The 27,750-nt window shown below is 51.6% G+C and overlaps 3 protein-coding genes across 4 annotated transcripts; 2 read left to right on the top strand and 1 right to left on the bottom strand.

Moving 5' to 3' along the window:
- Positions 1 to 9,549, top strand: FCHSD1 (FCH and double SH3 domains 1). The gene is made up of 20 exons (XM_082652036.1): positions 1 to 58; positions 292 to 389; positions 981 to 1,026; positions 1,409 to 1,476; positions 1,805 to 1,940; positions 2,026 to 2,162; positions 2,261 to 2,324; positions 3,170 to 3,298; positions 3,737 to 3,859; positions 4,032 to 4,127; positions 4,557 to 4,682; positions 5,088 to 5,192; positions 5,388 to 5,549; positions 6,316 to 6,444; positions 6,522 to 6,605; positions 6,773 to 6,890; positions 6,988 to 7,208; positions 7,971 to 8,058; positions 9,217 to 9,272; positions 9,411 to 9,549. The coding sequence occupies exons 1-20, from the start codon at positions 38 to 40 to the stop codon at positions 9,474 to 9,476; spliced, it is 2,073 nt and encodes a 690-aa protein (XP_082508162.1). The 5' UTR covers positions 1 to 37; the 3' UTR covers positions 9,477 to 9,549.
- A 483-nt stretch (positions 9,550 to 10,032) lies between these two features.
- RELL2 (RELT like 2) lies at positions 10,033 to 12,776 on the bottom strand (the record flags this gene model as incomplete). The annotated part of the gene is made up of 6 exons (XM_082652035.1): positions 10,033 to 10,105; positions 10,701 to 11,076; positions 11,344 to 11,529; positions 11,972 to 12,038; positions 12,134 to 12,199; positions 12,593 to 12,776. 6 exons carry the CDS (start codon positions 12,774 to 12,776, stop codon positions 10,097 to 10,099), a joined length of 888 nt encoding a protein of 295 aa, XP_082508161.1. The 3' UTR covers positions 10,033 to 10,096.
- Positions 12,777 to 14,192: 1,416 nt separating this feature from the next.
- On the top strand, positions 14,193 to 26,227 carry HDAC3 (histone deacetylase 3). 2 transcript variants are annotated; one of them, XM_082651655.1, is made up of 15 exons: positions 14,193 to 14,310; positions 14,418 to 14,500; positions 15,828 to 15,970; positions 18,145 to 18,226; positions 18,358 to 18,414; positions 18,534 to 18,589; positions 18,979 to 19,112; positions 19,622 to 19,702; positions 20,129 to 20,202; positions 20,358 to 20,422; positions 21,640 to 21,729; positions 21,855 to 21,913; positions 22,172 to 22,251; positions 22,563 to 22,720; positions 25,598 to 26,227. In XM_082651655.1, the coding sequence occupies exons 1-15, from the start codon at positions 14,256 to 14,258 to the stop codon at positions 25,665 to 25,667; spliced, it is 1,287 nt and encodes a 428-aa protein (XP_082507781.1). In that variant the 5' UTR covers positions 14,193 to 14,255; the 3' UTR covers positions 25,668 to 26,227. The 2 variants fall into 2 exon arrangements, with proteins under 2 accessions (XP_082507781.1, XP_082507782.1); XM_082651656.1 differs by having other exon boundaries at positions 14,237 to 14,323.
- Positions 26,228 to 27,750: the final 1,523 nt, after the last annotated feature.

Below are 27,750 nucleotides of genomic sequence, written 5' to 3'. Positions count from 1 at the left end.
GTTCCGGAGTCGAGTTGCTGCCTGGGCCGGAGCGGAGATGCAGCCGCCGCCCCGAAAAGTGAGCTTGGCCTGGGGACGGGGATTCCTGGCGGGCTGGGGGAGTGATGCGGCCCAAAGGGGCACCAGACCTGCGGTGGGGGACGAAGAGTAGGAAGGGGTTCAAGGGCCAACCCAGAAGTAACCGAGGAAACAGCCCAGCTCCTCCCTGGCCCCGCCCCCTCACCGCTCCCTGCGCGGAGTGTTTTTCAGGTCCCTGCGCCAGGGGTCTTCATCTTCTTCTTACCCACACAGGTGAAGCCATCCCAGGAGGTGAAGCTTCGCTTCCTGGAGCAGCTGAACATCCTTCAGACCCGGCAGCAGAGAGAGGCGGACCTACTGGAGGATATCAGGTAGCCCTGACCCCCTCCACGTACGCCGACTTTCTCTGTCACACGCTCCGCCTTTTCTCCAACATACTACAGCTGTCGGGGTGGGCGGGGGTGAAGAGCTCTCCAACCTGCCCATTCAAGGCCGTCATCCTAGGCCTCCCTCTCCAGATGCCGGATACGAATTATCCTTCCACGCACCCCAACACACATAAACACACAGGGACCCTCTCTCAAACCCCTTCACTCCACACCGCCCCCTCCACACCCACAATCAAACTCAGGACAGAATCCCCCCTCCCTCTTCCAGACCTGTTGGAAGGCTGGCACACACTGTACTCAGCTGACCCCCATCAGTCCTCACCTCCAAGCACACAGATGGTTCTCCAGGGGTGGGGAGGATCCTGCTGAGGCTCTGAGCACTGAGATGAGGTTGTCCTTTGCTGCGGCTGCCCGAGGTGATCTCAAGGACTCTGTCTTCAGTCTCAGGCCCTCCTGGTATAGTCACACTCCAGGCCTGGCTCCCCTCTCCCTCCTGCCCAGGCTAAGGAGAGGGTCGAGGGTGGGAGAAAAGGACCAAACAGTAAGACCACCCCATCCCCCTAATCTCCACAGATCCTACAGCAAGCAGAGGGCAGCCATTGAACGGGAGTATGGGCAGGTATGGGACTCCTTTCTCTGGACCTTCCCTTTTGTTCCAGCCTCCTTTACACTACCAGCAATGTGCCTCCACGCATACTCCTGTTCTGGTCAAGAGCAAATGCCTAGCACCAGGCAAATTTGTGTCAAATCCCTGCTGTGGTACTTTTTAGCTGTTTGACCTTGGACAAGTTACTTAACGTTTCTTGGCCTCAATTTCTTTCTCTGTAAAATGGGAATAATAATAACTGTACCTTCACGCAAGGTTGTTGTAAGGACAGAATAAGTTAATGCATGTAAAGCACTTAGCAAAGTGGGTGGCATTATTATACTCTGATCGTATGTTCTCCCAAGTGGGGAGAGTCTTTGAAAGGGAACTGGGTCTGTGATGACTTTCCCACCAGGCACTCCAGAAACTGGCTGGGCCATTTCTGAAGAGGGAAGGACACCGGAGTGGGGAGATGGACAGCAGGTGGGTCCCATGGTGGGGTGGCAGGGAGGCCAGGGAGCCAAGAAGGGATGAGGAGCTCAACCCCAGGAACCTATGAGGAGGGCACGTGAGCGGCAGGTAGAGCTGACACGGCAGCGGGATAGCAGCTGACCCAGCAAGGACACTGGATGGGGGCGGAGGGCATAAGTGATCCTTGTGGCCGAGCTAATGGGCTGATCGATTGATGGGCTCCCAGACGAGGGGGATGGGAAAGCAGTCTGTCTCCCATGGTGTTGGGGGTGGGGGGCGCATCTCGTGAAGCTTTGGAGTGCTCCCCTCGTCAATGCAGACTTTCTCTGGGGAGAGGCAGGATGGTGTTTGGTGCCTGGCGCTGCCTGCTGGATGCCACCATGGCTGGGGGCCAAGCCCGGCTCCAGGCATCTGACCGATACCGTGACCTGGCAGGAGGCACAGGGCGGAGCGCTAAGGAGCAGGTGCTTAGGAAGGTACGGCTCAGTGGATGGGGTGAAGGAAGGGCTGACTCAGGGATGGAGGTGATCTGGATCAGGACTTGTGTGTCCATGCCCCTAGGGAGCAGAGAACCTCCAGAGGGCGCAGGCAGAGGTGCTGCAGTCTGTCCGGGAGCTGAGCCGAAGTCGAAAGCTGTATGGGCAGCGTGAACGGGTGTGGGCCTTGGCACAGGAGAAGGCGGCTGATGTCCAGGCCAGGTGGGGTCATGGGGAGTTAGGAAGCCTGTGGCGTCGGGGGATGGAGCCAAGGTGCCATGGCTGGGCCTGACCTCCGCTCCTCTCCCTTGCCTGCACAGGCTTAACCGAAGTGACCATGGCCTCTTCCACACTCGGACCAGTCTCCAGAAACTCAGCACCAAGGTTCAGAGGATGTGGGCATGAGTCGGGGCAGGGAGAGGTGGGCAGATTAGTCTAGTGGTTTGGAACCCGGGGGCATAAGTCAGAGAGACTGGGATGAATCCAGGCTACCCTACTTCCTTGGTGCCTGACCTTGGTAAACTTGATCTCTCTGAGCCTCATTTTCTTCATCTATAAAATGGAAATAGTACCTTTGTTTTTCATTCCTTTAATATGCAGTGATTGAGGACTTCTATGTACTTGGCATTGTTTGAAACACTGGGGATATGATGGGGAACACTACCAGCAGAGCTCCTGCCTCCACAGCCTGGTTAGGGGAGACAGATAGTAAATAAACAAAGACTCAGAATAAATGAAAAGAAGGTGATATGATAAAGCATAACAGGGGAGTGTAATTTAGAGGGAAAGCCTCTCTGAACAGGTGGCCTGAGTGTCAAGGAGGAGCCAACCATGCAGAGATGTAGGGGAAGAACATTCCAGGGAGAGGCAGCGGTGAGTGCAAAGGCTCTGAGGTGGGAATAACTTTGTAGGCTCGAGGAACTGAGGGAAGGCCAGTGTGGCTGGAGCACTGTGAGCAAGGGGACGAGCACTGTGGAAAGACTCAGAGAGGGTGCAGGGGCCAGCTCATGTTGGACCTGGTAGACCACGGTAAGGAGCAGTTGGGATTTTATCCTAAATGTATGCAGTTGCCACTAGAGGATTTTGAGCAGGAATTGTGAGTATGTAAAATTTTTAGTATGGTTTGCCAGTTATCTCAGTCATGTGAGAATCCATTCTGGATCTGGGTTGGCCGTGGAAGGACCCCAAGGGTCCAGGGCTCCCAGTTGACACCTATGTTCCTCTCCTAGCTGTCTGTCCAGTCGGCCCAGTACTCCCAGCAGCTGAGAGCGGCCCGCAATGAGTACCTGCTCAACTTGGTGGCCACCAATGCCCACCTTGACCACTACTACCAGGAAGAACTGCCGGCCGTGCTCAAGGCCAGTCTCAGCCTAGATACCCATGCCTCTCAGCAGGGAGGGCATCTCCCTGCTTCCCACCACGATCAGGCTGGGTGGGGCTGGGGACCTAGTCTGCTCAGAGTGGGCAGAAGATACATACCTAGGTTCTGCTTCTGCTTCTAGCTGGCTGCATGACATTGTGCAGAACACTTGCCCCTCTGAACCCCAGTTTCTTCCTCAGGACTAACCCCTGCTCTGCCTACTTTATAAGACTAATGGGGCTCAAGGGAGAGAATGAATGTGAAAATGCTTTTTAAACTGTTAAGTGCTGTGCACACATGAGGGCCTATTATTAGAAGCATAATAATGTCTTATTCCTTCTCAGTTTCCCATACCTCATACCCATCACCCATTCAAACCTGGACAGAGAGCCTGCTTGGGGGAAGGGTGGTGTCAGCATCTTGGGGTTCTCTCCAGGCCCTGGTCAGCGAGCTGTTGGAACACCTGAGGGACCCGCTGACTTCACTGAGCCGCACGGAGCTGGAAGCTGCACAGATGGCTCTGGAGCATGCCCATCGTGGGGGGCAAGCGACCTCCCAGGTAAGCTCCCCAGAGATCCTCTTCACCCTTCTCTCCCAGTACAGCGCCCCCTCCTCCACTGCATGTCTGCCCCTTTCCTTCTCACCTTGTCCTCTCTCTACCAAGAAGGGCTGGGGACAGGCTTGGAGAGGGAGCCAGTGAGTGGCCGACTTTGATTTTTTCCAACTCCCAGGTAAGCTGGGAGCAGGATCTGGAGCTTTTTCTTCAGGAGCCCGGAGTATTCTCCCCCACCCCAGCTCAGCAGTTTCAGCCAGCAGGGAATGATCAGGTAAGACCTCTCTGCTAGGTGCAGTCAGGCCACTTGGAAAGGGGACTGTGGTGTAGGCCTCTTCCCCATTATCCTTGTCCTGGTTTTAACTTAGGGACTATTAAACCATGGAGAGAGGGTTTCAGAACCCCAGTTCACCTCCCTCCCACCAGGACACAAATTAACGCACTTCCTCCCACCCTTCTGTCCCTTCACTGCACTATCTTCTTCATTCTACCTCTGTCCCTCAACCTGGATCCCACTTCTGGGACTCTCTGTGTGTCCACGTGAATGCACTCCTGTGTCCACAGTCATAGGTGTGTGCTCCCACCTATTTGTCCCTGACCCTGGAGGTCAGGAGACAGGGAAGAAAAAAAGGAGGGAACTGGAGGGAGGGGGAACGGAGAAGGAGCAGCATCAGGGCATCCTCACAGCTCCTCATTCATTCAGGTGTGTGTCCTGGAGCTGGAGCGGGGCGCAGGAGGTGTGGCTGGGGAGAGTGGCCTGGAGAAAGAAGTTCAACGCTGGACGAGCCGAGCTGCCCGAGACTACAAGATCCAGAACCATGGGCAGCGGGTGAGGTGGGGAGTGCAGGTGTCGGGGGTGGGCAAGAAGAGCTGAGAGATGGGGATCCCGGCGTCACTGGGGATGTCATGGGGCTGCAGGCAGGAGGGGAGGGAAGGGTAATTTAAGCCGACAGTGTGGCACAGTAATTTAAGAGCGTAACCTTTGGGACTAGACTCACCTGGGCTCAAATCTTGCTCTGTTGCTTCCTAGTTATGTAACCCTGAGTAAGGGAGTGACTTAAGCTCTCTGGACCGCAGTTTCCTCATCATTAAAGTGGGGCTAATGATAGCACCCACATCACAGGGAAGATGAGATGACATAATGCATGTGAAACAACTAGGAAACTCCCGGGTTATTAGTAAGTTGTGCCCCATAGTATCTCCACCCACTCCTGTCCTCTGCGTCCCCAACCAGGTGCTGCAGCGGCTGGAGCAGAGGCGGCAGCAGGCTTCAGAGCGGGAGGCTCCAGGCATAGAACAGCGGCTGCAGGAAGTGAGGGAGAGCATCCGGCGGGCACAGGTGAGCCACAGCCCTGGGGTTAGAGCCACTGAGACTGCACCTCCTCCGGCAACACCCTCCTCCACTCCTTTATCTGATGGTGGGGAGACTGGAGGCAGGAGGTAGAGGGTGGACACATCTGGGGAGGAGGCTCCACTCACCTCCCAAGGGCAGGCCCAGCCACAGCCTTGACTGACCCCCTCTTCCCTGTGTCAGGTGAGCCAGGTGAAGGGGGCTGCCCGGCTGGCCCTGCTGCAGGGGGCTGGCCTGGATGTGCAGCACTGGCTGAAGCCAGCCATGACCCAGGCCCAGGATGAGGTAGAGCAGGAGCGACGGCTCAGCGAGGCCCGGCTGTCCCAGAGGGACCTCTCTCCCACGGTGAGCTCCCTCCACTCCCTCCCCGTACACACCAGGAGGGTAAAGAGCCCCAGTGGAAAGCAGAGCTTATAAAGTGGGAATCACACTAGTAGCTAACTCAAAGGGTTGTTGTGAGGCTGAAATGAAATCACTTAAGTATGACTCTTGGCACAGTTTGTAACATAGAGAGCTGTCAATGAACTTTTATTATGGAGTATAGGATGGTGGTTATGAAAGGTCCCGAGAGCAGACTATAAGCAGTTTGAGTACCAGCCACTCCACTTACTAGCTGTGTGATCTTGGAAAGTGACTTAGCCTTTCTGAGCCTCAGTTTCCCATTAAGTAAACTGAGGTTGATAGTTTCGCAAAATAACACTGGGTTATTAAGAAGTTTAAACAAGACAATGTACATAAGATACTAAGCATTGTGCTTGGCACATATAAGCGCTCAATACTGTAACTCTGTGATTAGTGTTATCTTGCTCTGTGGTGGTTCTGCCTGTGACCCAGGGTGAACGGATGGGTGGTACTACCTTGGAGGAGGATCCACAACGTTAAGGGTAGGATGGGGTGGGAGGGAGGCGCAAGAGCGAGGGGATATGGGGATATATGTATACATGTAGCTGATTCACTTTGTCATACGGCAGAAACTAACACAACATTGTAAAGCAATTATACTCCAATAAAGATGTTTAAAAAAAAAAAAAGGTAGAATGGAGGAGTGAGAGATATAGTGGGTGGTACTTGAGACGGGGCCTCACAACGATGCCTGTTCTCTGTCCCCCAGGCTGAGGATGCTGAACTGTCTGACTTTGAGGAATGTGAGGAGACGGGGGAGCTCTTTGAGGAGCCCGCCCCCCCAGCCCTGGCCACCAGGCCCCTCCCCTGCCCTGTCCATGTGGTGTTTGGCTATCAGGTATGAATGGAGGTGGGGACCGCAGACAGGCAGGGATGGGGAACAGCCAGTCCTGAATCCTTCTTTGTGGGTCCCAGGCAGGACATGAGGACGAGCTGACCATCACAGAGGGCGAGTGGCTGGAGGTCATAGAGGAGGGAGATGCCGACGAATGGGTCAAGGTGGGTATGGACCCGGGGCTCTGCCCTTGGCAAGGGGGCAGTGGGAGGGACTTCTCTGTGGTCCGTAAAGACCCAGCCAGGCAAAGCTGGAAGCCTGAGTGGAGGAGGGCCAGGGCCGTGGACTGCTGAGGCAAGCCTGCTTTCTGTTCACGTTGCTGGGTGAGCAGGCTCGGAACCAGCACGGTGAGGTAGGCTTTGTCCCTGAGCGGTATCTCAACTTCCCGGACCTCTCCTTCCCTGAGAGCAGCCATGACAGCGACAATCCTTCGGGGGCAGAGCCCACAGGTAAGAAAGGGAGAAGAGTTACTCAGTGGTTGTAGCCCTGGTCTGGGGGCACTGCTGCCCGCCTCTTCCCCTCACCATCTCTCCCGGGCTTCCGCAGCGTTCCTGGCCTGCGCCCTGTACAGCTACACGGGACAGAGCGCAGAGGAACTGAGCTTCCCCGAGGGGGCGCTTATCCGCCTGCTACCCCGGACCCAGGATGGAGTGGATGATGGCTTCTGGAGGGGAGAATTTGGGGGCCATGTTGGGGTCTTCCCCTCCCTGCTGGTGGAGGAGCTACTTGGCCCCCCAGGGCCATCTGAACTCTCAGACCCTGAACAGGTGAGGCTTCCTTTTCCCTGGGTCCCCAGGCACCAATGGGTTGACCCTCCCATGCCAGGGAGGTCCCATATCCGTCTTAATGCCCCCTCCCCCCCTATAGTGGCTTGGGACTCCCCATCTCCTTTGGCGCAGAGAAAAGGGACACCAAGGCAGTCTTCATTAGAGTTTGGTCGTCCTGCTTTAGAGCTGGCTCTTAGTTCAGATTCCTGTTCTGTTACTTTAGGCAGTGATTAGACCTCTCTGAGCTTGTTTCTTCACATGCATGTAGAAGGGGGACAATAATGCCTCTTTCAGGAGGCTAACTACCCTGATTAGAGATAGTGGAAGTGAAGTGCTTAGCACAGTGGCCCATAGGTGCTTTGATATATGGTACCTGTTGTTCTAGCAAGAAGAGCATAGGAGTAGGAGTCAGGAGTTCTAGCCAGGACTTTGTCACTAACTAGCTCTGTGATTTTGGATAGATGGATTAACCTGAGTCTCACCTCTGACATAGGAATCATCAAATCCTTACCTCATGGGGTGGAGGTGAGGACTGAATGAATTAGTGCATGCGAAGTGCTGGCAAAATGCCTGGGACATATTAAGTGTCAATATATATTGGCTGTTGAAATGTGTATCACCTACAAGCCTCACCCAGATACAAGCATTTGGTCACTCTCTGAACTGGGGTGTGACGGGACAGGAACTGAAGCTGGGATGGGAGGAAGAGCTGGTGAAACCTTCCCACATGCCGGGAATAACTCTTTGCCCCCTCATCCCCAGATCCTGCCATCCCCTTCCCCTCCCAGCTTCTCCCCTCCTGCACCCACCTCTGCCTTGGATGGCTCGCCTGCACCTGTCCTGCCCGGTGGTGAGTAGAAGGAGCTGGGGCCCTGGGAGGGTAAGAGACAGGAAGAAGGAGGAAGTCTGGAGCTCCTGGGTTACACTCAGCCCCTCTGCCTGCCCTCAGGAACCTCCTCCATCAGGCTCTCTGATGCATGATGGTAGAAGAGCTTGGGCTTTGGAGCTGGGCCCACTGTTCAAACTCTGCTCTATGACGTCCTAGTGTGTGATTTAACATGCCTGGGCCTTTACAGAGTGAGAAGGAAGGTCCCTCCCTCACTGAGTTGTGAGAGTTAAAGGGATGTGTCTATAGAGTGCCCAGCGTTGTGCTGGGCACATAGCAAGCATGCAATTAGTAGCTGTTTTCTCATTATTATTATTTTAAAAATTAGCCAGGGGGCTTCCCTGGTGGCGCAGTGGTTAAGAGTCTGCCTGCTGATGCAGGGGACACGGGTTCGTGCCCCGGACCGGGAAGATCCCACATGCCGCGGAGCGGCTAGGCCCGTGAGCCATGGCCACTGAGCCTGTGCGCCCGGAGCCTGTGCTCCGCAACGCGAGAGGCCACAACAGTGAGAGGCCCAGTTACCGCAAAAAAAAAAAAAAAAAAAAAAAAATTAGCCAGTTTCTCCCACAGTGTTTTCCCAATACACGTCCTCTGCCCTTAGTGTTCTTGAATCCTGCAAACACCTGGTTTGCATCATCATTTTCCTCATCCATCTTTTCTTTTTTTTTCCTTGTTTTTGTTGTTACCTCATTCATCTTTCCTAAAACCATCTTTTCTAAAAGGTTCTTTCACTTTCTTCACTGCACCCCCCACCCACCGTGACCCTGGAACCCCGTGAGCGTTTTCTGCACCCCGCTTCTCCAGCACCCGTCGTTCACTTTGAATGATTTAGTACTCAGTCATTCATTGTGTCTGTTAGTGTTTCATTATGTGGTTCCTGGCAGCCATTAGGGGTGGGGGCAGTGTGGATCCCTCCTGCCCCCGGGTACCTTTAGCAGGCCCAATTATACAGCAGGTGCTCAATAAGCGTTGAGGTTGGATGGATTGATGGATATTATGACCCAGGTTAGTGACTATTTGTTAATTCAACAAATATTTACAGAGTGCCACTGTCCTAAGTGCTGGAGATACAGAAGCGAACAAAACAAAGTCGTAAGACTGACTTGTGGTTCTTACTTCCAGACCAAGACCTGGACTGCCCTGGACCCCTGGATGTGATGGCGCCTCGACTCAGGCCGGTAAGGGCCCCGCCCTTGGAGGAGAGTGTTTGGAGAGGGGTCACTCCAACTTGTCCTGTTTTATCTGCAGGACAGAGGGAATGGACAGGGATATCCCCAAGGGAGGCATCTGGTGCACTGACTGTGTGTTCCCTACAGATGCGTCCACCGCCTCCCCCGCCAGCTAAAGCCCCGGATCCTGGCCACCCAGATCCTCTCACCTGAAGCCCGGGGGAATCACTTTCCCCCAGTGATGCTGCTGCCCCTATCTCCATGCTATCAGAGACCATCCCTCCCCACGGTGATCCAGAGCGACACAGCCAAAAGCTGGAATCTCCCTGATTTCCGTTCTCACCTTCACGGGTAGAAATTTCTTCTCTCCCCATTTCTGGGGCTGGAACCCACTCCTTTTTTGCCATCATCCTCCAGCCATCTCTAAGGGCTGAAACTACTCCTTTGTCTTCTGCTACCACCCCATCTCTAGGGTGGTGAAGTACCCTGAAATCTCTGGGACTGGAATTCATCCCCCAAAGTCTCGAGTGGCTCTGGCTTATTTGTGTCTCCACCCTGGTTCTGTGAATCACCCCACTCCAGATGCCAGAGCCACTGGGGATGGGGGCAGGCCTGTCAGAAGGAGCTGGAGCCAGTATGCGAAGCAGCTGTAATCGTCTGAGCGGATTTATTGACAGTGAATAAAGGGCACAAAGCCCAAGCCAGGGCCTGGGCCTCTTGTGCCAAGAGGGCAGGGGGTCTAAGGTGCTATTGCTTTAAGGGCCCACCAAGGGCAGGGGCCTGCTCCCAGCCGCACGCTCTAGCATATGGAGTGAGGTGATGGGGAAAGCAGGTCAGGCGGCCTGTTGGCAGACAGGGGAAGGGGAAGAGACTGAGGACCAGAGGTGGGACTTCTCCCAAGGTCCCCCAGCCTGAGACCGTGCAGTTCCAGGTGGAAGTAGGGCTGGTCCCTCAGCTGGGGGGCAGTGCTGTCCAGTTGAGAGGAGGGGCTTCATGCCCACCCAACCCCTGGCCCTGCCAGCTGGTAGTCCATCAGCGCAATGAAGGAGAGGAAGGGTAACAGTGTTGCCTCCTCTTCAAGCTGTGTCCCCGCTTTTCCCCAGGGGCTGCAGGACCTTCCCTGTCCCCTGGAGCACAAGCCCACTCCCCACCACCAAACCAAGGAATATGTACCAAAGGCTAAGCCTGCAGTTTAGCTTGGGGGTTCAGGGAACCAATGGGATTAGGTAGTTTAAAGTAGGGGGTGGGAGGATGAGATTATCTGACTTGGGGCCCAGGCAGACTCACCTCACACACCCCCTGCCCCCTGTGGTGGGGACACCTGAGAGAGAGAGGAGGGGTCACCAGTGGGAGAACAGGAGGTGGGTCATATCAGTGCCCCCTAGAGTAGGGGCAGTAAGAGCTGAGCCCACCGCAGCCCACCACATGTCTTCATACCTGGTGATCTGAGGTGTCCGGTTTGCTTGGCTGTCCATTTGCCTCTTGACTGGCCAGCCCTGGGCTTGGGCCCCTTCCTCCAGCCCCCAGCATCGACTCTGCAGAGGCTCCAGGGCTCCTCTCAAGTGCACGAGGGACTAGGCTGCTGTCCCTGAGTCCTCCATTCCGCACTGGGGGGCTGGCAAGGGCCAGGGGCTGCGGCCTCTCAGGGGGAAGGCTCTCAGTGGCAGGCATCCCTGTCCTGGGCTGCCCTCCCCCAGACCCCTGGCCACCCCCTGGGTCCAGCCCCCCACCAGATCCCCAGCTCCTGTCCGTGGGGGAGCCATCACGATGCTCATGCAGCCCATAGCGCTTCTCAATGTGTGTCACCCGGAACCTGGGAGGGGAGGGAACACTGGGGCTTAGGACCACCACCCAGAGGCTGCTTGGCCCTTCCCTCCGGTCAGGGACATCCTGGGTTTGATAGGCACTTCCCTCTGGCCTAGGGCAGGGGAGACCAGATTGTGGGGCACATTGTGCAGCCTGGCTTCTGCTGTGGCTCACAGGCCACAAAGAAAGAGCCAGGGCCTACCTTTGGAGGCAGGTGCCTGACCGTTGGGGTCCCCACCTCAACCTCCCTTTCCCTGGGGCACTCTATACCCACCTGCCCACAGAGAACACAGTGGTCTCCCCAGGCCGGGGGCGACTCTTTCCTTCCTTGGAGCGTCCCTGACGGACAAGTGGGGGTCTCTTGTTGCGGCTGCAGTGGATGCAGGGGGCTGCGGAGCCCAGGTGCACTGTGTGATGATGGGAGGGGGCTCCGTCCTGCAAGCTGGAGGTGGCATCCACACTGGACGGTAGGGAGGAAAGGACCAGGGGTGACATTCCCAGTTTTCTTCCTGTTCGACTTGCTCCTGTTCTTTCAGCGTGCTCCTTAAACCCCAGATGCCCCACTTGCCCCAGGCCCCACCATTCGTTTCTTGTATTTATCTAATAAACTCAATATGAAGATAGTAGTGACCATGTGTTCTCCCTCCCGGGGCTAAAAAGCGGGCAATGCTTAATGCAGAGGAGTGGCATAAGGGGTGAAGGTTAGGCTTGATGATATCCAGAGGAGAGATGTGGTTTGAAGGACTCAGGATTTCTACAAAACGTCCTTCTTCCTGTATGTTAACCAGCCTTACTCTCCCTTGTCAACCCAAACATGCAAGGAGACTAGGAGAGGAATGTGCAGGAGGAGAGGGTACTCTCCAAGGCAAGCTCAATCGTGCTGGCCCTTGTTCTCAGCTCACCTGGACAGCTGCATTGTCCCTTCTCCTTCACTGTCCCCCAGCATCTCCTTCAAGGCCTCAGCATTGGCTGAGGGCAGAAGGAAAAGAGGGGGTCAGCGGAGGCAAAGGCCGGGGCAAGGGAAAGCTGAGGAGGTGGGGAACAAGGGGCCAGCATGCACCCACCTTCATTTTGGATGATGCATCGAACAATCCTCTCTACTGTGTCCTCATTCATGTCATCGTCCTCAGCTGAAGGATGAAAGAGGTCGGTAAGGAAGCAGCAAATGAGTCAGCTTTGGGGGTACATTACCTGGTGGCTTCTGTGGCTTCTTGCTCAAGACCTACCCCTTTAGCAAATTGCCATGGTGCTGTACATTAGCATTCCAAGGGCCAGGGCAGAAAAGATGGGGAAATCAATGGGAGTCCAAGACTCATCAGTGGGCCCTTCCCACCCATGCTGCCTACTCTAGCCCTGCTTTCGGGGTGGTGGCAACCCAATTGCTTTTGCAGAGTCAAGAAAGCATTACTAGACCTCCTGAAAACTTGGTCGGGATTTGGCCTGGGTCTGTTGACCAGGAAGAGGTGTGGGGAGAAGGGTCAGGGAGAAAGGTGACTGAGCCAGGTTCTAGGCTGTTCACTCACGGGGCTGGAGCTGGGTGTCGTCAGGCTCCGAGCCCCTCGAGGTGCGGCAGCGGTAGCCTTTCTTCTTGAGCACGTGGCAGATCATGAAGCCTACCAGGCCCATGAGGAAGAAGACCAGCACAAGCAGGAAGAGCATGTACAGCCCATGTTGGGGCGGCTCCAGGTCAGGCTGTGGTTCCGACATGAGGCCCTGGGGGGCGAGCGCGGGCCAGGGCGCCTCCTGGGGTTAGGGGGCTGCAGCTAGAGATGGGGGGAGGGATAGGAATGCCTTCTTCAGGATCCGAGACAGGCAAGCCTCTAAGGTCTGGCCCCACCCCCCTACCCAACCAGGGAGCTGTCCGTGCCAGGGGTGCTGGTCCGGGCCAGGGGTGCCAGACGGCAGCTGCGCAAGCTGTCTTCCACGACCCTGGTCCGCTTCCCCGACGCCCAGAACGTTCCCCTTTCCAGCTTGTCCTGAGCTTCCGTCCCTCCCAAGGACACTGCAGAGCGAGATGGGACGGAATTCTCAGGCGGCCTGCACAAGGATCGTGCCTGAGTCAGCGTCCACACCTCCTCTGCGTTGGCCTGAGCCAGGCCTCCACAGCCCCCTCCCCTTCCTGTACTCTCGCGTACACACCCCCTCCCGCCTTTCTGTTCCTCCCATCCTGACCACCTGGCCCACCGGTACCGGTGGTTTAGCTCTGGCTCCGGCTCCGGCTCGGGTTCCGGTTCCAGGGGCGTCCTAGTCCGGCTCAGGGCCCCCGACGCCCTCCCGGCGCTCATCCCTTGCTTTCTTCCCCTCCCCCCTTCGCCGCCTCAAGGGCTCCGGGCTGCGGCCGCAGATACCCTTGCCGCGGCAGGCGGGGGGAGGGAAGGATGGAGAGGGATGCGGGCTGGTTGGGACCGGGGAGAGGCTCCGGACAATTCCAGCCCTGGGAAGGGAAGGAGAAGGGGGACGCCGCCGCCGCCGCCCTGGGTTCCCAAAAGCCTTCGACCGTCGCCGGCCCGGGACCAGGGGGCGGAGCGCAGGTGTGCCGGGCGGAGAGCGAGAGCCTTGCGCGCTTGTGAGCGCAAGTGTGATGCGCGCGTGACTGCGCCGCTCCCCCGCTTCCCCGACCCCGCGTCGGGGGAGTGTGCGGTGCCGAGTCTGGGTCCGGTGAGGAGGACAGGCAGTCAGGCGAGAGTGCTCTCTACTGGTCTATCGGGCACGGCTGGCTTGGCTTCTGCCCTCAGATGCCCCGGCCGGATGTGTAGCAGGGAATCTTCCCAGCGGGCCGGAGGGAGCCGGCTTTCTGCACCCGAAAGGAACAGCGTGGCCGGTTCTCCGGAGCCTCCTAGAGAGGTGACATGGCCTACGCCCCGTTTTGGAGAGGTAGCTGTACGGGATGGCTCGGCTTCCCGAGGATTTGACCCCCGCCCGGAAGGAAATGGCCCTATCATACTATTACCGACGCTACAGTCCTCCGGCCAACGCCAGACGCTCACGCCCCAGAACCTAGAAGGGCGTAGCAAGGCGAGGGCGGAACTCCGCAGGGGGCGTGGCCTGGGCGTGGTCTAAGGGAGGCCGGCTTGGGTCTCCCAGTTCCGCAGAGGCAGGCTGCGTGCTTACGCAGCACGCAGGACCGGGGGTGGGGCAGGCGGCCAGGCTGGCGGCGGAGGCGCTGGGCCTGGTCCCGCCGGCACCATGGCCAAGACTGTGGCCTATTTCTACGACCCCGACGTGGGCAACTTCCACTACGGTGAGGGAACAAGGTTGTAGGCGAGGGATTTCGGGACGCGGAGGTTTCGAGGTCGGGGCTACAACTCCAGGAATGCGTACTGATGAACTCTCTTCTCTCACCCCCAGGGGCTGGTCACCCTATGAAGCCCCATCGCTTGGCATTGACCCATAGTCTGGTCCTGCACTACGGTCTCTATAAGAAGATGATCGTGAGTCTCGCGGCTTCTGCTGGGGATTGAGGTTGGGGAGGAGCTGCGGCCCTAGGGATGGGTAGGCTGCACTGAATGCACCAAGAGCGACCCACCCCTAGAGTGTGTGTGTGGGGGTAGAAGGAACCAGGAGCACCCCCATATGCAGAGTGTTGGTGGGTGCATCCACTGACTTAATGAGAGATACTTTTTCACCTTAGGTCGGCCACCTTTTGACCTCAAGTGGACCAACTCTTGGCCTAGGGTTAGGGTGGAGTGGGGCTGGTTTGAAGACACAAAATTTTTCCCTCCTCAGCATCTTAGGGCAGTTCTGTGGCCTCAAAGAAGAGAAGGTGGCTGGATCACTGTATCTGGATGTGAGGTTTACCCTCATTCCCATACCTTCTCTGCCACCTCTCTCCACCTCCAAGCTAGAGCTCCAGGGAGGACTTTGCAGCCCTCTGTGTAAATGTGTATGTGTGTGTAGGACAGAAGGAGATGTCCTGGGTATTCCCTTTTCAACCTAGAATACCACCCGCCCCCTCACACACACACATAGTTATACTTAATTACTACCTATCCCTCCATCTCCTGGATATACACATGCTGTCTGTTCCTGGCCTGGAATTTATAGCAGTGATATGTGATTATAACATATTGCTCGGCCCTGATGCATTGCAAGGGGAATTAGTCAACAGTATGAATGAGTGTCCACTGCTTGTGCTGAGGCACAGACAAGTTAATTGGTCGTAGAAAAGACTGAGGTGATGTTAGTGCATGAATCCCTGACTCTCTTGAAATTGTTTGCCAGTATGTGCCTTTGAGCATTTTCTGGGGAGAGAAAAACTTTTTGCTCTTGTCCAATTTCTAAAGAAATGTGTGAACCACTCAAAAGATAATAAATCTCTGGCTTATTAGCACCTGGGCATCTTGGGTTTTAATTAGAAGGTTGTCGTGTGTCCCATATTATTTGATTCCAAAATTAAGAAGAACTCAGAGGAGAGAGTGGACAGAATCAGAGCCCAGGGGAGATGCGTATGAAGAGAATCAGGAATAGGAGATCCAAGGAACAGGGCAGGTGGAAGGGGGTTAAGGTTTGAGAAGGTAGGAAAGGTGGGATGGAAAAGGCAAGCCCAGTGGTCTTTAGGGGGCTTGATCATAATAAACCACCAAGCTAATCAGAGTCTCTCTTCACTGACATATGTCTCATAGAATAACAAGGATTGGGGGGCGAGGGGACTGCTGTGTGTAGTTTTGGACAGTCCCCAAGTCTGGGCTCAGTGTGGGCAGTCTCAGCCCAGTGAGTGGGACTGACCCTGCCTGGGTTCACCTTGTGTTTCCATCCGAGGTCTTCAAGCCATACCAGGCCTCCCAGCATGACATGTGCCGCTTCCACTCTGAGGACTACATCGACTTCCTGCAGAGAGTCAGCCCCACCAATATGCAAGGCTTCACCAAGAGCCTTAATGCCTTCAACGTGGGCGATGACTGGTGAGGGGAGGACTGGGACCTTTGATGCCAGACACCTTGTTGCCAGGCATTTCAATGAGAGCACTTGAGTGAGGTCTTGTGGCAGCAGTGGGAAGATATGATGGAGGGGAGATACTTGTCAATGAATCATCATTTACTCGTTTATTCAACAAATATTTATTGGTCATTGGCTCTAGGCCAGGCCCTGCGCTAAATGCTAGGGACGCAATGATCAACAACAACAAAACAATTTTAATATTGCACTTGTGCTAAGGCCTGTGAAGGAGACGTATATGACAGACTATGAGAGTGTATACATGGGAGAATTCTGTAGCCTGGGCAGGGGCTGGTCAGTGGAGGCTTCCTAGAGGAAATAATAAAGATTGAGCTGAGATCTAAAGAAAGTAGGAGGTGGTTAGAGGAAAGGTAGTTGGGAGGATGGAGGGTGAGGGGAAGAATGTCTTGGGCAGTAGGGACAACATGTGCTAAGGGTCTGTGGTAGGACAGAGTGAGACTTATTTGAGGAACAGAAAAAAGGCCACCCACAGAATCTGAGAGTGATCTGAATCGAGGCTAAAGAGATAGGTAGGGCCTTTGAAAAGTAAACAGCCCTATTATGAATTGGGGTTTTTAACCTCTTGAGTAGGGGGAAGTCATCAAAGGGTTTTAAAAAGCAAGAGAGTGATTAGACACTACCACATTTACGTTGAACTCATATCATAAGAAGTAGACTCAGAGTTAGGCCCTGTGAGAAGAAGGTGGACAACAAAGATAAGCCATGATCCTTGCTTCCATTCTAGTCTACATCCACAAAAATATAGTGACCACAACAGCTGCCATCTACACAATTCATTTCTAAACTTTTTGTTAGGGAAAATTTCAAACATTTCTGAAAGTACGGTGAACCCGCACGTATCTATCACTGAGCTACAACACTTAGAGCAAATGGCTAATCTTACTTCGTCTATATCCTCCCATGTTAGATTATTCTAAAGCAAATTCCAGATGTCACACCCTTTTATCCATAAATACTTTACTATATATCTCCAAATGATACTCTTTAAAAAAAAGTGAACAATATCATCACACCTGAAAAATTAACAGTAATTCCTTCATATCATCAAATATGCAATCAGTACTTAAATTTCTCCAGTCGTCTCAAATTTTTTCCTTTTTGCAGTTAAATTACTTTAATTAAGATTTAAACAAGGTCCACATATTATATTTGGTTGCTACGTCTCTTAAGACTTTTAACCTATAATGTTTCCTTCTCTCCTTTGAATTTATTTTTTGAAGAAACGTGGTTGTTGATCCTATAGTTTCCTACAACAGCTACAGTTTATTGAGTACTTATTCTGCTGTGCCAAGGATTACTGGTATATCCACCTAATTCTCACACCACCCGTGAGATGTACTAGTCCTTTTCCTGATGGTAGGCATAAGTACATAAACTGAAATTTGAGGAGATTTTGGTAACTTAACCTGAGTCACATAACTGGTCAGTGGAGGTGGCAGGATTCAGATCCAGAGCCTAGGTTTTTAAACACTACATTAATCCGTTTCCCTGAAAGATCCTACCAATAGAAGCAGCCTGGGCTGGAGGATAGAGGCCAACTCCTCAGGCTGGCCCTGAGCACCTTCCCAACCTTATCCCCACACCCCTGCTGCACAGGGTGTCTTCCTGGAATACCCTTTGTTCCCCATTCAGCCTCACCAAGGCCTTCTCAGCCTTCACACCACCATGAAGCTTCACGCCATGGAGCCTTTCTTGAGCACACCAGTCGCAGTGGTCTGTCCTGCACACGCTGCCCTGCCCATTGGGTTTTTCAGTTACATGCTGTCTTGGGAGGTTTCTTGTTTTTTGTGTTATTGCTGCTGCTATTTCTGAGTTCACTTTATAGATCTGGGAATGCAGAGTCAGCCCTCAGGCCACAGCTGGGGCCGTAAATGCTCTTTGTGCAGCTAGGGAATACTACCACTGGGCTTCCCTACTTCCCATCCAGTGCCTCGCACAAGGCTCGGTACATGGTTTGGTCTAAAATATTTGTCAAATAAATTTGCAGATAACCCAGGTATGTAGGAGGGGCAGGGGGGTTATTGAAGCATGGAGATCAGAGGGCTTTGGGGTAGGGAGAGAGGTGTAGGAAGGGAGTGGACAAAGGTAAAAGGGCTCCAACTTGCTCTTCTTCCTGCAGCCCAGTGTTTCCCGGGCTCTTTGAGTTCTGCTCCCGTTACACAGGTGCATCTCTGCAAGGAGCAACCCAGCTGAACAACAAGGTGACCATAGCCCCGAGTCCTATTTCCCCCTTCCTGTGGGTCCCTGAATCCAAGGGCTTAACCCTGATCCTGAGCTCCCAGCTTTGGCGGTGGGCAGGAGAAGGACTGTGAGTTGGGTGTTTGTCTTTCAGATCTGTGATATTGCCATTAACTGGGCTGGTGGTCTGCACCATGCCAAGAAGTTTGAGGTGAGTGAGGAGGAGATGGGGGAGACAACAGCTACTGTAGGGTAGGAGGTCAGGATGACACTAGTGGGCAGCTGGGTGGAGGAGTCGTTCCTCTCTGTAAGACCACTCTCTTACTATAGGCTTCTGGCTTCTGCTATGTCAATGACATTGTGATTGGCATCCTGGAGCTGCTCAAGTAAGTAGCCTGGGAGGAGATGGGGGGACTTAAGAGGCTCTTGGCTGAGGAGGTCTGAGACTGCCCTGGCCCTGACCCTGACCTCCACCCCACACTAGCTTTTCCCAAGTTCTTGATGCTTTTCTCAGGCTGCCTCTTCCTGTGCTCTGCTGCAGATTCCCCGCTGCCTGCTCACATTTCAGCCTTCTCTGCACATCCCTCTCCTGTCCCTGCCTCCAGGCTGGAGCCCCAGGGTTGCCCTTAGGGAACTGGTGGTATTAGGTTTCAGGTGACTTGGGCCAATGTAGACTCTTCATAATTCCAGACCTTGTGTTTGGGAGGAGCGGGTTGGGGGGTTTTCCTCCTGGGGTTCACCTCTGCCTCAGACCCTGGCTTTGCCCTCACCCCAGGTACCACCCTCGGGTGCTCTACATTGATATTGACATCCACCACGGTGATGGGGTTCAGGAGGCCTTCTACCTCACGGACCGGGTCATGACAGTGTCCTTCCACAAATATGGAAACTACTTCTTCCCTGGCACAGGTATGGGAATAGGAACGTCTGTCCCCTTCATACTCTTCATACTCTTACCATGACTTTCTCCTCCTCAGCCTCAGGTCTCAGCTCAGATGGCCCCCTCCTTGGAGAAGCCTTTCCTGATCACCCCGTTACTCTGTCACATCACTCTGCTTAGTTTTTTCAGAGCACTCACTGCTGTTTGAATTTATTGTGGTGTTTTGTTTTGTTTACTGCCTCCCACCTTATCATGCCTACCTCCCAAGAACATAAGCTTGGTGGGATTTCAATCATTTCGTTAGTTCTCTTTACTGCTGTATCCCCAGTGCCTCGCTCCCAGCTTGGCTCATGGTAGGCCCTCCAAAAGTATCTGTTGAATGAATGCAAGCTGCAGGGGACTTAGTGGTTCGAGGGAGTGAGTGGTGGGTGCACATAGATGGAGTGAGAGGCCCTCGGAGTACAGTTGGGGTTGAAGCGGCTGGGTTGTAGATACCTCCCAGGTACCGCTGCCACTCCCACCCCCCACTTCCCTACAGGTGACATGTATGAAGTTGGAGCAGAGAGTGGCCGCTACTACTGCCTCAATGTGCCCCTGCGGGATGGCATTGATGACCAGAGTATGTACTGAAGTCTTCTCCCCGCTCACTAGGCTCCTTCTCTCTCTCCTTGAGTTAACCTCTTCTGCCTGATGTTGTCTACTGTTGGGCCAGGTGTCCTTAAGGATGAATGGCCTTCAGAGGGACCGTGAATTCCCCGGAAATTGTATGCAACATATTGTATGTGCATTTTTCTGGGAAAAGGGTCATTAGCTTCCATCAGTCACTCCAGAAGTTCATCAGACCCCACCTAGAAGTTCAGAACCAATGGTTGCCCCTTTGGGTTGCCCCATTCCTGGGGCAACATCTAGAAGCGTATACTTTGGCTTTTGGTAACTTCTGCCACGCGTTCCTGGGCTCCACGCTCTCTGAACCCCCTTTTTCCTTTTGTTCCCTGTCTCCCCATCCCCTTGGGGTGCCAGGTGCCCATCTTTGGCCCTCTCCCAGGTTACAAGCACCTTTTCCAGCCAGTTATCAACCAGGTGGTGGACTTCTACCAACCCACGTGCATTGTGCTCCAGGTAATACTGTCAGTGCCTCCTCAGGCACTGGGCTTGAGGGAAGAGAGCAGGAAAGAGGAGAGTCCCTAGGCTGGTGGGGGAAGGGAAGTGAAGGACATCTGTGACATTCTGAGTAGTTATCTCACTGTAGCCACCTTGGGTTTTGATTTTTGCAGTGTGGAGCTGACTCTCTGGGCTGTGATCGATTGGGCTGCTTCAACCTCAGCATTCGAGGACATGGGTGAGACCTGCCCTCCTTCCACTCCCCCAGGTTTTCACGTGGCCTTGGGCCTCAATACATGGAATGGGAGTAGTTGGGGAATGGACCTCACCTCCTTTTGGGACTCAAAAGTAGCTATATGTTGTACTTTGATCCAGAAATGTCACCTTAAACAGTGTTCGCCAGTTGGTCATTCATTCACAGTAGGTTTTTGTTAAGCACCTATTATGTTCCAGGCATTGTACTAGGAGATGGGGATGCAGTGGGGAAACTCCCATGGAGTTTACAGTTTAGCCTAGGAAACAGACAAAAAATAAGTAAGCAAACAAGACAGGTAGATAGTTATAAATTCTGTGAAGTAAAAACATAGAAAGCTAAGACACAGGATAACAATGGAGAACCTACTTTAGATAGCACGATTTGGAAAGAATTTCCCAAAATTCTGAGCTGAGACCTGGAGGCTAAAAGGAGCGAACCATAAAAGGAGCAGAGGGAGGTCTATCCCAAGCAGTGAGAAGGACCCATGCAGAGGCTCTGAGACAGGGCAGAGCTGGTATAGTGGAGGAGATGAAGTAAAACCAACAAGGTAGGGACAGGGAGAGCAGGCTGCAGGTGGTTTGAGGTGAGGTCTGAGAAGTCGGCAGTGGTGGGGTTGTGCAGAGCCTTTAGACCCTGGTAAGGAGTCTGGATTATATTTCAGATGTGATGGGAAACTTTAGACAGGTTTTAAACAGGGAAGTGATATGATCCGGCTTATATTTTAAAGTGACTGCTCTGAGTGCTGAATGGAGAAAGGTTTGGGGTGGCGGGGGGGCGGTACACAGGAGTGGAAGTGGGAAGACCAGTTAGGAAGCTATTGGTATTGTGTAGGCAGGATGCCAAGTTGGAGGAGGTGGTTGATGGAGAGAAGCAGATGATTTGAGTTATATTTTGGTGGCTAAACTGACAGCACTTGCTGGTGCCTTGGTGAGAAGAGTTGACTAACAGGTCGGGTGCCAGGGTGGGTGCTGAGCAGGACAGAGGTAGGAGTGCACCCTATTTTAAAGTTTTTATTGAGACGCAACATGTGGATAATAAAGTGCGCAAATCTCAGGGATATAACTTAGTGATTTTCACTGCCTAGATCAAGATAGAGAACATTTCTAGTTTCCTTGTGCACCTTTCCAGGCAATATCTAGAAGCGTATACTTTGGCTTTTGGTAACTTCTGCCACCTGTTCCTCTGGTTCCTTTTAACAGGGAGTGCGTTGAATATGTCAAGAGCTTCAATATCCCTCTGCTGGTGCTAGGTGGTGGTGGCTATACTGTCCGGAATGTTGCCCGCTGTTGGTGAGCACGCCCCCATTTTTCCTCCTCCCCCTTGTCCAGTGCGAGCTAGGGGCTCCCTGAGAGATGGCCAGGTGGGCCCTTCAGCCCACTTGTTCAGCCCGCCCCCCTCTGCTGGTTTGTTTCAGGACGTATGAGACATCGCTGCTAGTAGAAGAGGCCATTAGTGAGGAGCTTCCCTACAGTGGTAAGGACCACCCCATGATGTCCCCAGAACAGGAAGGCCATTTTCAGAAGACCCCAAAATGGCCTGGTTTGAAAGCAGGTGGAAAGTTTGACTTTCTCAGAGCTCTGCAGACTAAACCCCTGGACCCAGGTCAGGGAAAAGGTTGGGCAGCTATTACGTAGGGGTTTCGGATGGAAAGGAAAGGGAGTGGCAAGTCTTGGGACCTGCCTGCCTCTATCTGAGCCATAACGTCTCCTCCTAATCTCCTTTTCCCCCAAGAATACTTTGAGTACTTTGCCCCGGACTTCACGCTCCATCCAGACGTCAGCACCCGCATCGAGAATCAGAACTCACGCCAGGTCAGCAGCTCGGAGAAGCTGAGCACCAGGGCGGGGGAGCCCAGGAGAGGTCCAGGATGTGGGAAGTCAGAGAAACCAGGGAAGAAAAGAAGTTCTCAGCCATCACTGTCACTGTTCTCAGCTAGGAGGCAGCCCAGGTTAAGGCAGAAGCAGTCAGGGTTGGGAGGAGGGACAGTTAACAGCTGGGAGACTCAAACTAAGATGCGAGGTGGGATTGAAACTAGGACAGTCGGGGCAAAAGGCAGTTAGAAGCATAGATGCCCTGGGAATCACTGGGAGCTGCTCACTGTCTATTCCTCATCCCCAACCAGTATCTGGACCAGATCCGCCAGACAATCTTTGAAAACCTGAAGATGCTGAACCATGCACCTAGTGTCCAGATTCACGATGTGCCGGCAGACCTCCTAACCTATGACAGGACTGATGAGGCTGACGCAGAGGAGAGGGGTCCCGAGGAGAACTACAGCAGGTCTGGGGCAGGGACTTGAGAGCAAGGGATTCCCACAAGCTTTTTGGGGAGGTTAAGAGGGAAAAAGTACATTAGAGGGCATTAGCCTAATTGTCCTTGGCTTACCTCTTTGGTATGTGGCAATCCCACACTTTTCTGCCCTGCTTCAAATGACGTAAGTAACATATGTTTGTTGTAAAAATTTTAAACGGCACCAAAATATGTTCAGTTTGCTTTTACACGATCCCAGACCCGTTTCACAAAGTATCCAATGTTAATAGTTTGACTTCTATCTTTTCAGATTTTTTCTGTAGATTACAACTGTACTATTTAACATTCACATATAAACACAAGGGCACACATACACTCATTTTCAGAGTTGTGCAGTCTTTTTTTTTTTAATACAAATTGGATTACTCTATACATGTTCTACAATTTCCAACTTTTTTTTTTAACATAACAGTGTATCTTTTCATGCCAATATATATAAAAATCTGCTTCATTATTTTATTAGCTGTATAATATTCCATTGTGTGGATGTAGCATAATTTAACCAAGTGCCATTGACAGGCATTTACATTATTTTCCATTTTATCCATATTACAAAGAGTATGGAAGTGAATCCCTGTCCATATACATCTTTGCATGCTTGTTTGAGTGGGTGAGATTCCTGGAATTGTTGTTGCTAGGTCAAAGGCTGTGTGCACTAAAATTTTTTTATTTGTTGCCAAATTGCCTTCCATAAAGTCTGTAACAGTTTATATTCTTGGCAGCATTTTACTCACTCCTTCCAGATTCTAAGCTGGACAGGTCACTGCCCATGTACTGCTCTTGAAAGGCCCTTAGATTTCTTTCCTCTGTTAATTTTCTCAGTTGTATTATGTATGTGTGTGTGTTTTTATGTCTTCACCTTTCTGAGATACATATTAAAATATTTACAGATGCACTGAATAGGGGAAAAAAAAGACTAGAATAGACTTTTTAAAACACCTCAAACCAGGCTTTTCTGAAAAATGAAGGGAAAAAACAGCAGAACCCAGAAGTGCAGAAACAGATGCACTTAATAGAGAACAGATTTCCTTACGTGACTGGGGGATAACCACAGCTGGACGCTTGTAGGACACCTGGTCCTGCTCCCATGCACTGTTAGATGTTTGATCTGGCTCTGCTGCAGAGTCTGATGGGCTTCTCAGTCCCTTCCAGAATCTTCTCTCTTTCTTAGAGTTCAGGCTTTCAGATCTCTCCTCTGGACCTGGGCTCTACTGCTTAGACCCTTGGGACCACTCCAACCCTTCTCCTCCATGAGTAACCCCTTATTTTCTCTCTTGGTTGAGGAAGTATCTGAACATCTGGCCTCCGGGATCCTTCTTGACCCCTCATCTCCTTCTTAACTTCTCCAGGTCTCTGGGGCTTGACTTTTGGAAATTGATTTTCTTAAAAATCTGTTTTTAAGTTCTTCCTTTTGGCAAAGTTTGTTTTATTTTTATCTGTAGTTCCAGGCTGGTATCTGGGCCTAGTTTCTGCATTATACAGCCTGCTCTCAAGAGCCAGCAGAAGCCTCAGGCCTCTTCCTGTCCTAAGCCCTACCATCAGACCACCCACTGAACTCCTTTTCTTTGATGCCTATAGCTCCAGCTTGCATATCATTTGCAGAGTAGTAATAAGTTTTACCACTTTTTGTGGGTTTGCTAAGCAGCAGACTGTTACTGAGTGCTTTATATTAAAACATACATGATACAATGTCATCCTGTCATCAGTCTCTTGCCATCAGACAACCCTAAGAGGGGCTATTCTTAAATTACCAGAAGAGGAATCTAAGGCTCAGAGAGGCTAAATAACTTTCTGAAAGTCCCACAGCTAGCTAAATATCAGGGCTGAGATTCAAACTCGAGTCTCTGACTCCTCACCTTTAACCCTTGTGCACTTAGAGGTAACTGAGACATTGCTTTCAGGCAGAGGGGCCTTTCCTGACTTTGTTCCCCAGCTTCTCTTTGATGACTTTCTTCCTTCTTTCTCAGTTATCAGCCGTGGGCAGGATAATTCAGTTATACATATTCTCCCAGAGAATAGTTTTCCAAAAAGAAAGAGAGCAGTATTGAGTACTTATGGGATCTTGTGTTGCTTTCACATCCCTTTGCTCACTACAGGTTTATAGTATATCACTCCTCTGCTAAAAATGCTCCTTTCCATTGCACTTAGAAGAAAATCCAAATTTCTGACGGTGGCTTTAAGAGGCCCTGCATGCTTTAAAGGCCCTTACCTATGTCCCTGGTCTCATCTCTAATGACCATCGTCTGTGCACACTTCCCCTAGCCATCTTGACCTCCTTTTCTCACTGGAATACATCAGTCTCCGTCCACCTTATAACTTCTGTACTTGGTTTTCTTGCAGCTTGGAATGGTCTTCCTGATGTCTTTGCCTGTTCAGCTTCTTCTCAGACTTCAGGTCTTACCTTGTTAGAACAGCCTCTCCTGATAATCCTATCTGAAATTTTACCTGTTTCCTCCCATCACGCTCAGTCACATCCCTTTATTTCATTTTATTCATAGTGCTTTCCACCATCTGAAATTACGATATTTATGTTTTTACTTTGTTAGTTATTGTCAGTCTCATTTATTCGGTGAGTTTTTTGAGGATAGGCAGAAATTTTGTCTGATTGATTCTCTACTGCTAAGGCTTATGACAGTGTCTGGCACAGAGCAGTCTGTCAGTAAATGTTTATTGACTATATGAATGCATGAATGCATAGCAGTCAGTCTCTACCAGCAGAAGGAGAGGAGTGGTTCCCTGACAATGGGGGCCTGAGAAATGGCTCCAGAGAGGGTACCTATGTGGGAGAAGATTGGAACTTGGAGAGTGGGAACCTGACCTCTCTTTCTCTCTTTCCTTACTTTGTAGGCCAGAGGCACCCAATGAATTCTATGATGGAGACCATGACAATGACAAGGAAAGCGACGTGGAGATTTAAGAGTGGCTGGGCTTGCTGTGTCCCCAGATATTCCTTTTTACCTCTTGGTTGGGTGGGAGGGAAAAGGTGTGGCTCTTCCACCCCTGGTCAGGTTACTCTCAGGGCTTTTACCAACGCTGGGGGAGGGTTTGGAGACCACATCTTGTTCTGGAACCAACTATCCCCTCTCTTCTCCCTCCCAAGGTCTGAGAATGGTACCTATTAGGGATTGGATGGGGAAAAGGATAGCCATCTCTAGGACATCTTGGGCGGTGAGCCCTAGAGGCCAGTCCCAGCCCTTCTGGCTCACTTATTCCTTCCCTACTTCCCTGTAACCCAGAGGCTTTAGGGGTGAGGGGGTAGACAGGAGTAAGGTTGCCTTTGACTTCCTCCTGGGTTCTCCTAATGCAGGCCTTGTTTCCAGTGCAGGTGAAGAGTAAGGGATTTTAGGGGGCTCTGGCTCCCTAACACCTTAACCCAGATGATGGGAAGTGCAGTTTTGAGATCGGGGAGGGTGTGAAAATGTCCTGTTCTAACTTCTGGCTTTATGTCCATTTTACCACCCTTTTTATTCAATAAACCAAGTTGGTATTTTTTGTACCTTTTGCCTTTCTGGGAATATTCTTAATTCTTGCTAGCTGCCTGTGTATGAAGAGAGAGGAAATGGGGTGATGATGTATATAATAAAAATCATAGTTAACATTCATTCAGCACTCACCTTACATTAGGACCTGTATATATGTATTCTACATGGATTGTCTTACTCATATATAGGGAGTTAAGAGAGCATATTAGTTAAGAGTTAGACAAACCTGAGCAGATTACTAGCTTAAGAGAGGGAGTAGAAGATGACTTCAGGTTTTTGAACCTGGGTGTTGGGATTGGTGATGCTAGTTGGTGAGGATACACTGAGATAAAATGGTGACTGACATAAGCAGTTGCTCCTTATCTTCATTGTCTATGTGAAGAATGATGCTAGATATTGTAGTAGCCACAAACATGGACTCTTCCCCAGTAGGGAGTAAGATAAATGCTATAGTAGATGTAGACAGTGGTACAAGAAAGAAGAGTAATACCTGGATCACTCCTTCCATGCTCTGATCCTGTCGTTTCTCAACACTAGCATAGAAAGTAAGTAGCTTTTGAACTGTTTGGGACAAATTGATTTCGAAGTGTGGGCTGGACAACTCTGTGCAACTGTCCATCAGGCAATTAGAAAGTGGAAGGTAAGAGATGAAGGTCAGATTTAGGAGCCAGCCAGCTTGGCAGAGTCTTTGTAAAATAACAGACCCTAGACTGAGCACTGGGCTCCCTAATGAATGAGTCACTGACTGCCCTCCAGGAACATGCAGTTGAAATCTTTTGCCAGTCGTGGGAAAGATAAGTCCAGACTTTGAGGACTTACTGGGTACCACAGGCTTTTCACACAAGGGACAGATGTAGCTATTCTTGAGAATAGATGAAATCACTGAGGGAGGAAATCAAGCTAGTAGAGCAAAGAACATACTTTTGGAGAATGCCTGTTTTTTTCACTCAGGTTTGGTTTATGTCAGTAGGGAATCCTGGTTAAATATAGGGCTTGGCCGTCAGACCAACCTGGTTTTAAGTTGTCACTTCATTATGTGTCCCTGGGCAAGTCACTTCAATTGTCGATGTCCAAATTTCCTATCTTTAAAATGGTGAGACTAGTGGAATCTATCACATGGCATTGTGAGGATTCAGTGAGAAAATAGGTGTAGAGTGTTTTTGCATAGAGTCTGGCATAGAACAAGTGTATGGTAAATGGTTAGCTATTATTAAGCTTCAGGCACACTGTAGCAATAACTAGTTTTTCCAGATTAGAAACATGGAAAGTAGTAGACCTTGGATTTAGAACTAGGTAATCTAACTCCAGAGCTAGTCGACTTCAGTCTAGCACTGGCCCTGGACCAAGCTCTGTTCTTGGTACATAGCTTTCAATAAATGGTAGCTATCACTTTATTTTTTCATGTGCTCCATGGGTATTGAACACATAAAAACTATATTATCCTGGAAAGCCCGGCACTAAATTTTCTGCAAAGATAACAGTCTCTCTTATGCGATTTTTGGTTCAGATAATAATATC

The sequence above is a fragment of the Grampus griseus genome, assembly GCF_964374135.1.
Source record: "Grampus griseus genome assembly, chromosome: 3".
NCBI classification, from domain to species: Eukaryota; Metazoa; Chordata; class Mammalia; order Artiodactyla; family Delphinidae; genus Grampus; species Grampus griseus.
This window is presented reverse-complemented; position numbering and strand designations above follow the sequence as displayed.

Coding starts and splice junctions, on each gene's coding strand:
- FCHSD1 (XM_082652036.1), top strand. CDS start 38: ATGCAGCCGCCGCCCCGAAAA. Junction 59..291: donor TGCAGCCGCCGCCCCGAAAA/GTGAGCTTGGCC, acceptor TTACCCACACAG/GTGAAGCCATCCCAGGAGGT. Junction 4,128..4,556: donor AGCCAGCAGGGAATGATCAG/GTAAGACCTCTC, acceptor TCATTCATTCAG/GTGTGTGTCCTGGAGCTGGA.
- HDAC3 (XM_082651655.1), top strand. CDS start 14,256: ATGGCCAAGACTGTGGCCTATTTCTACGACCCCGACGTGGGCAACTTC. Junction 18,415..18,533: donor ACCATGCCAAGAAGTTTGAG/GTGAGTGAGGAG, acceptor CTCTTACTATAG/GCTTCTGGCTTCTGCTATGT. Junction 22,252..22,562: donor AGAATCAGAACTCACGCCAG/GTCAGCAGCTCG, acceptor ATCCCCAACCAG/TATCTGGACCAGATCCGCCA.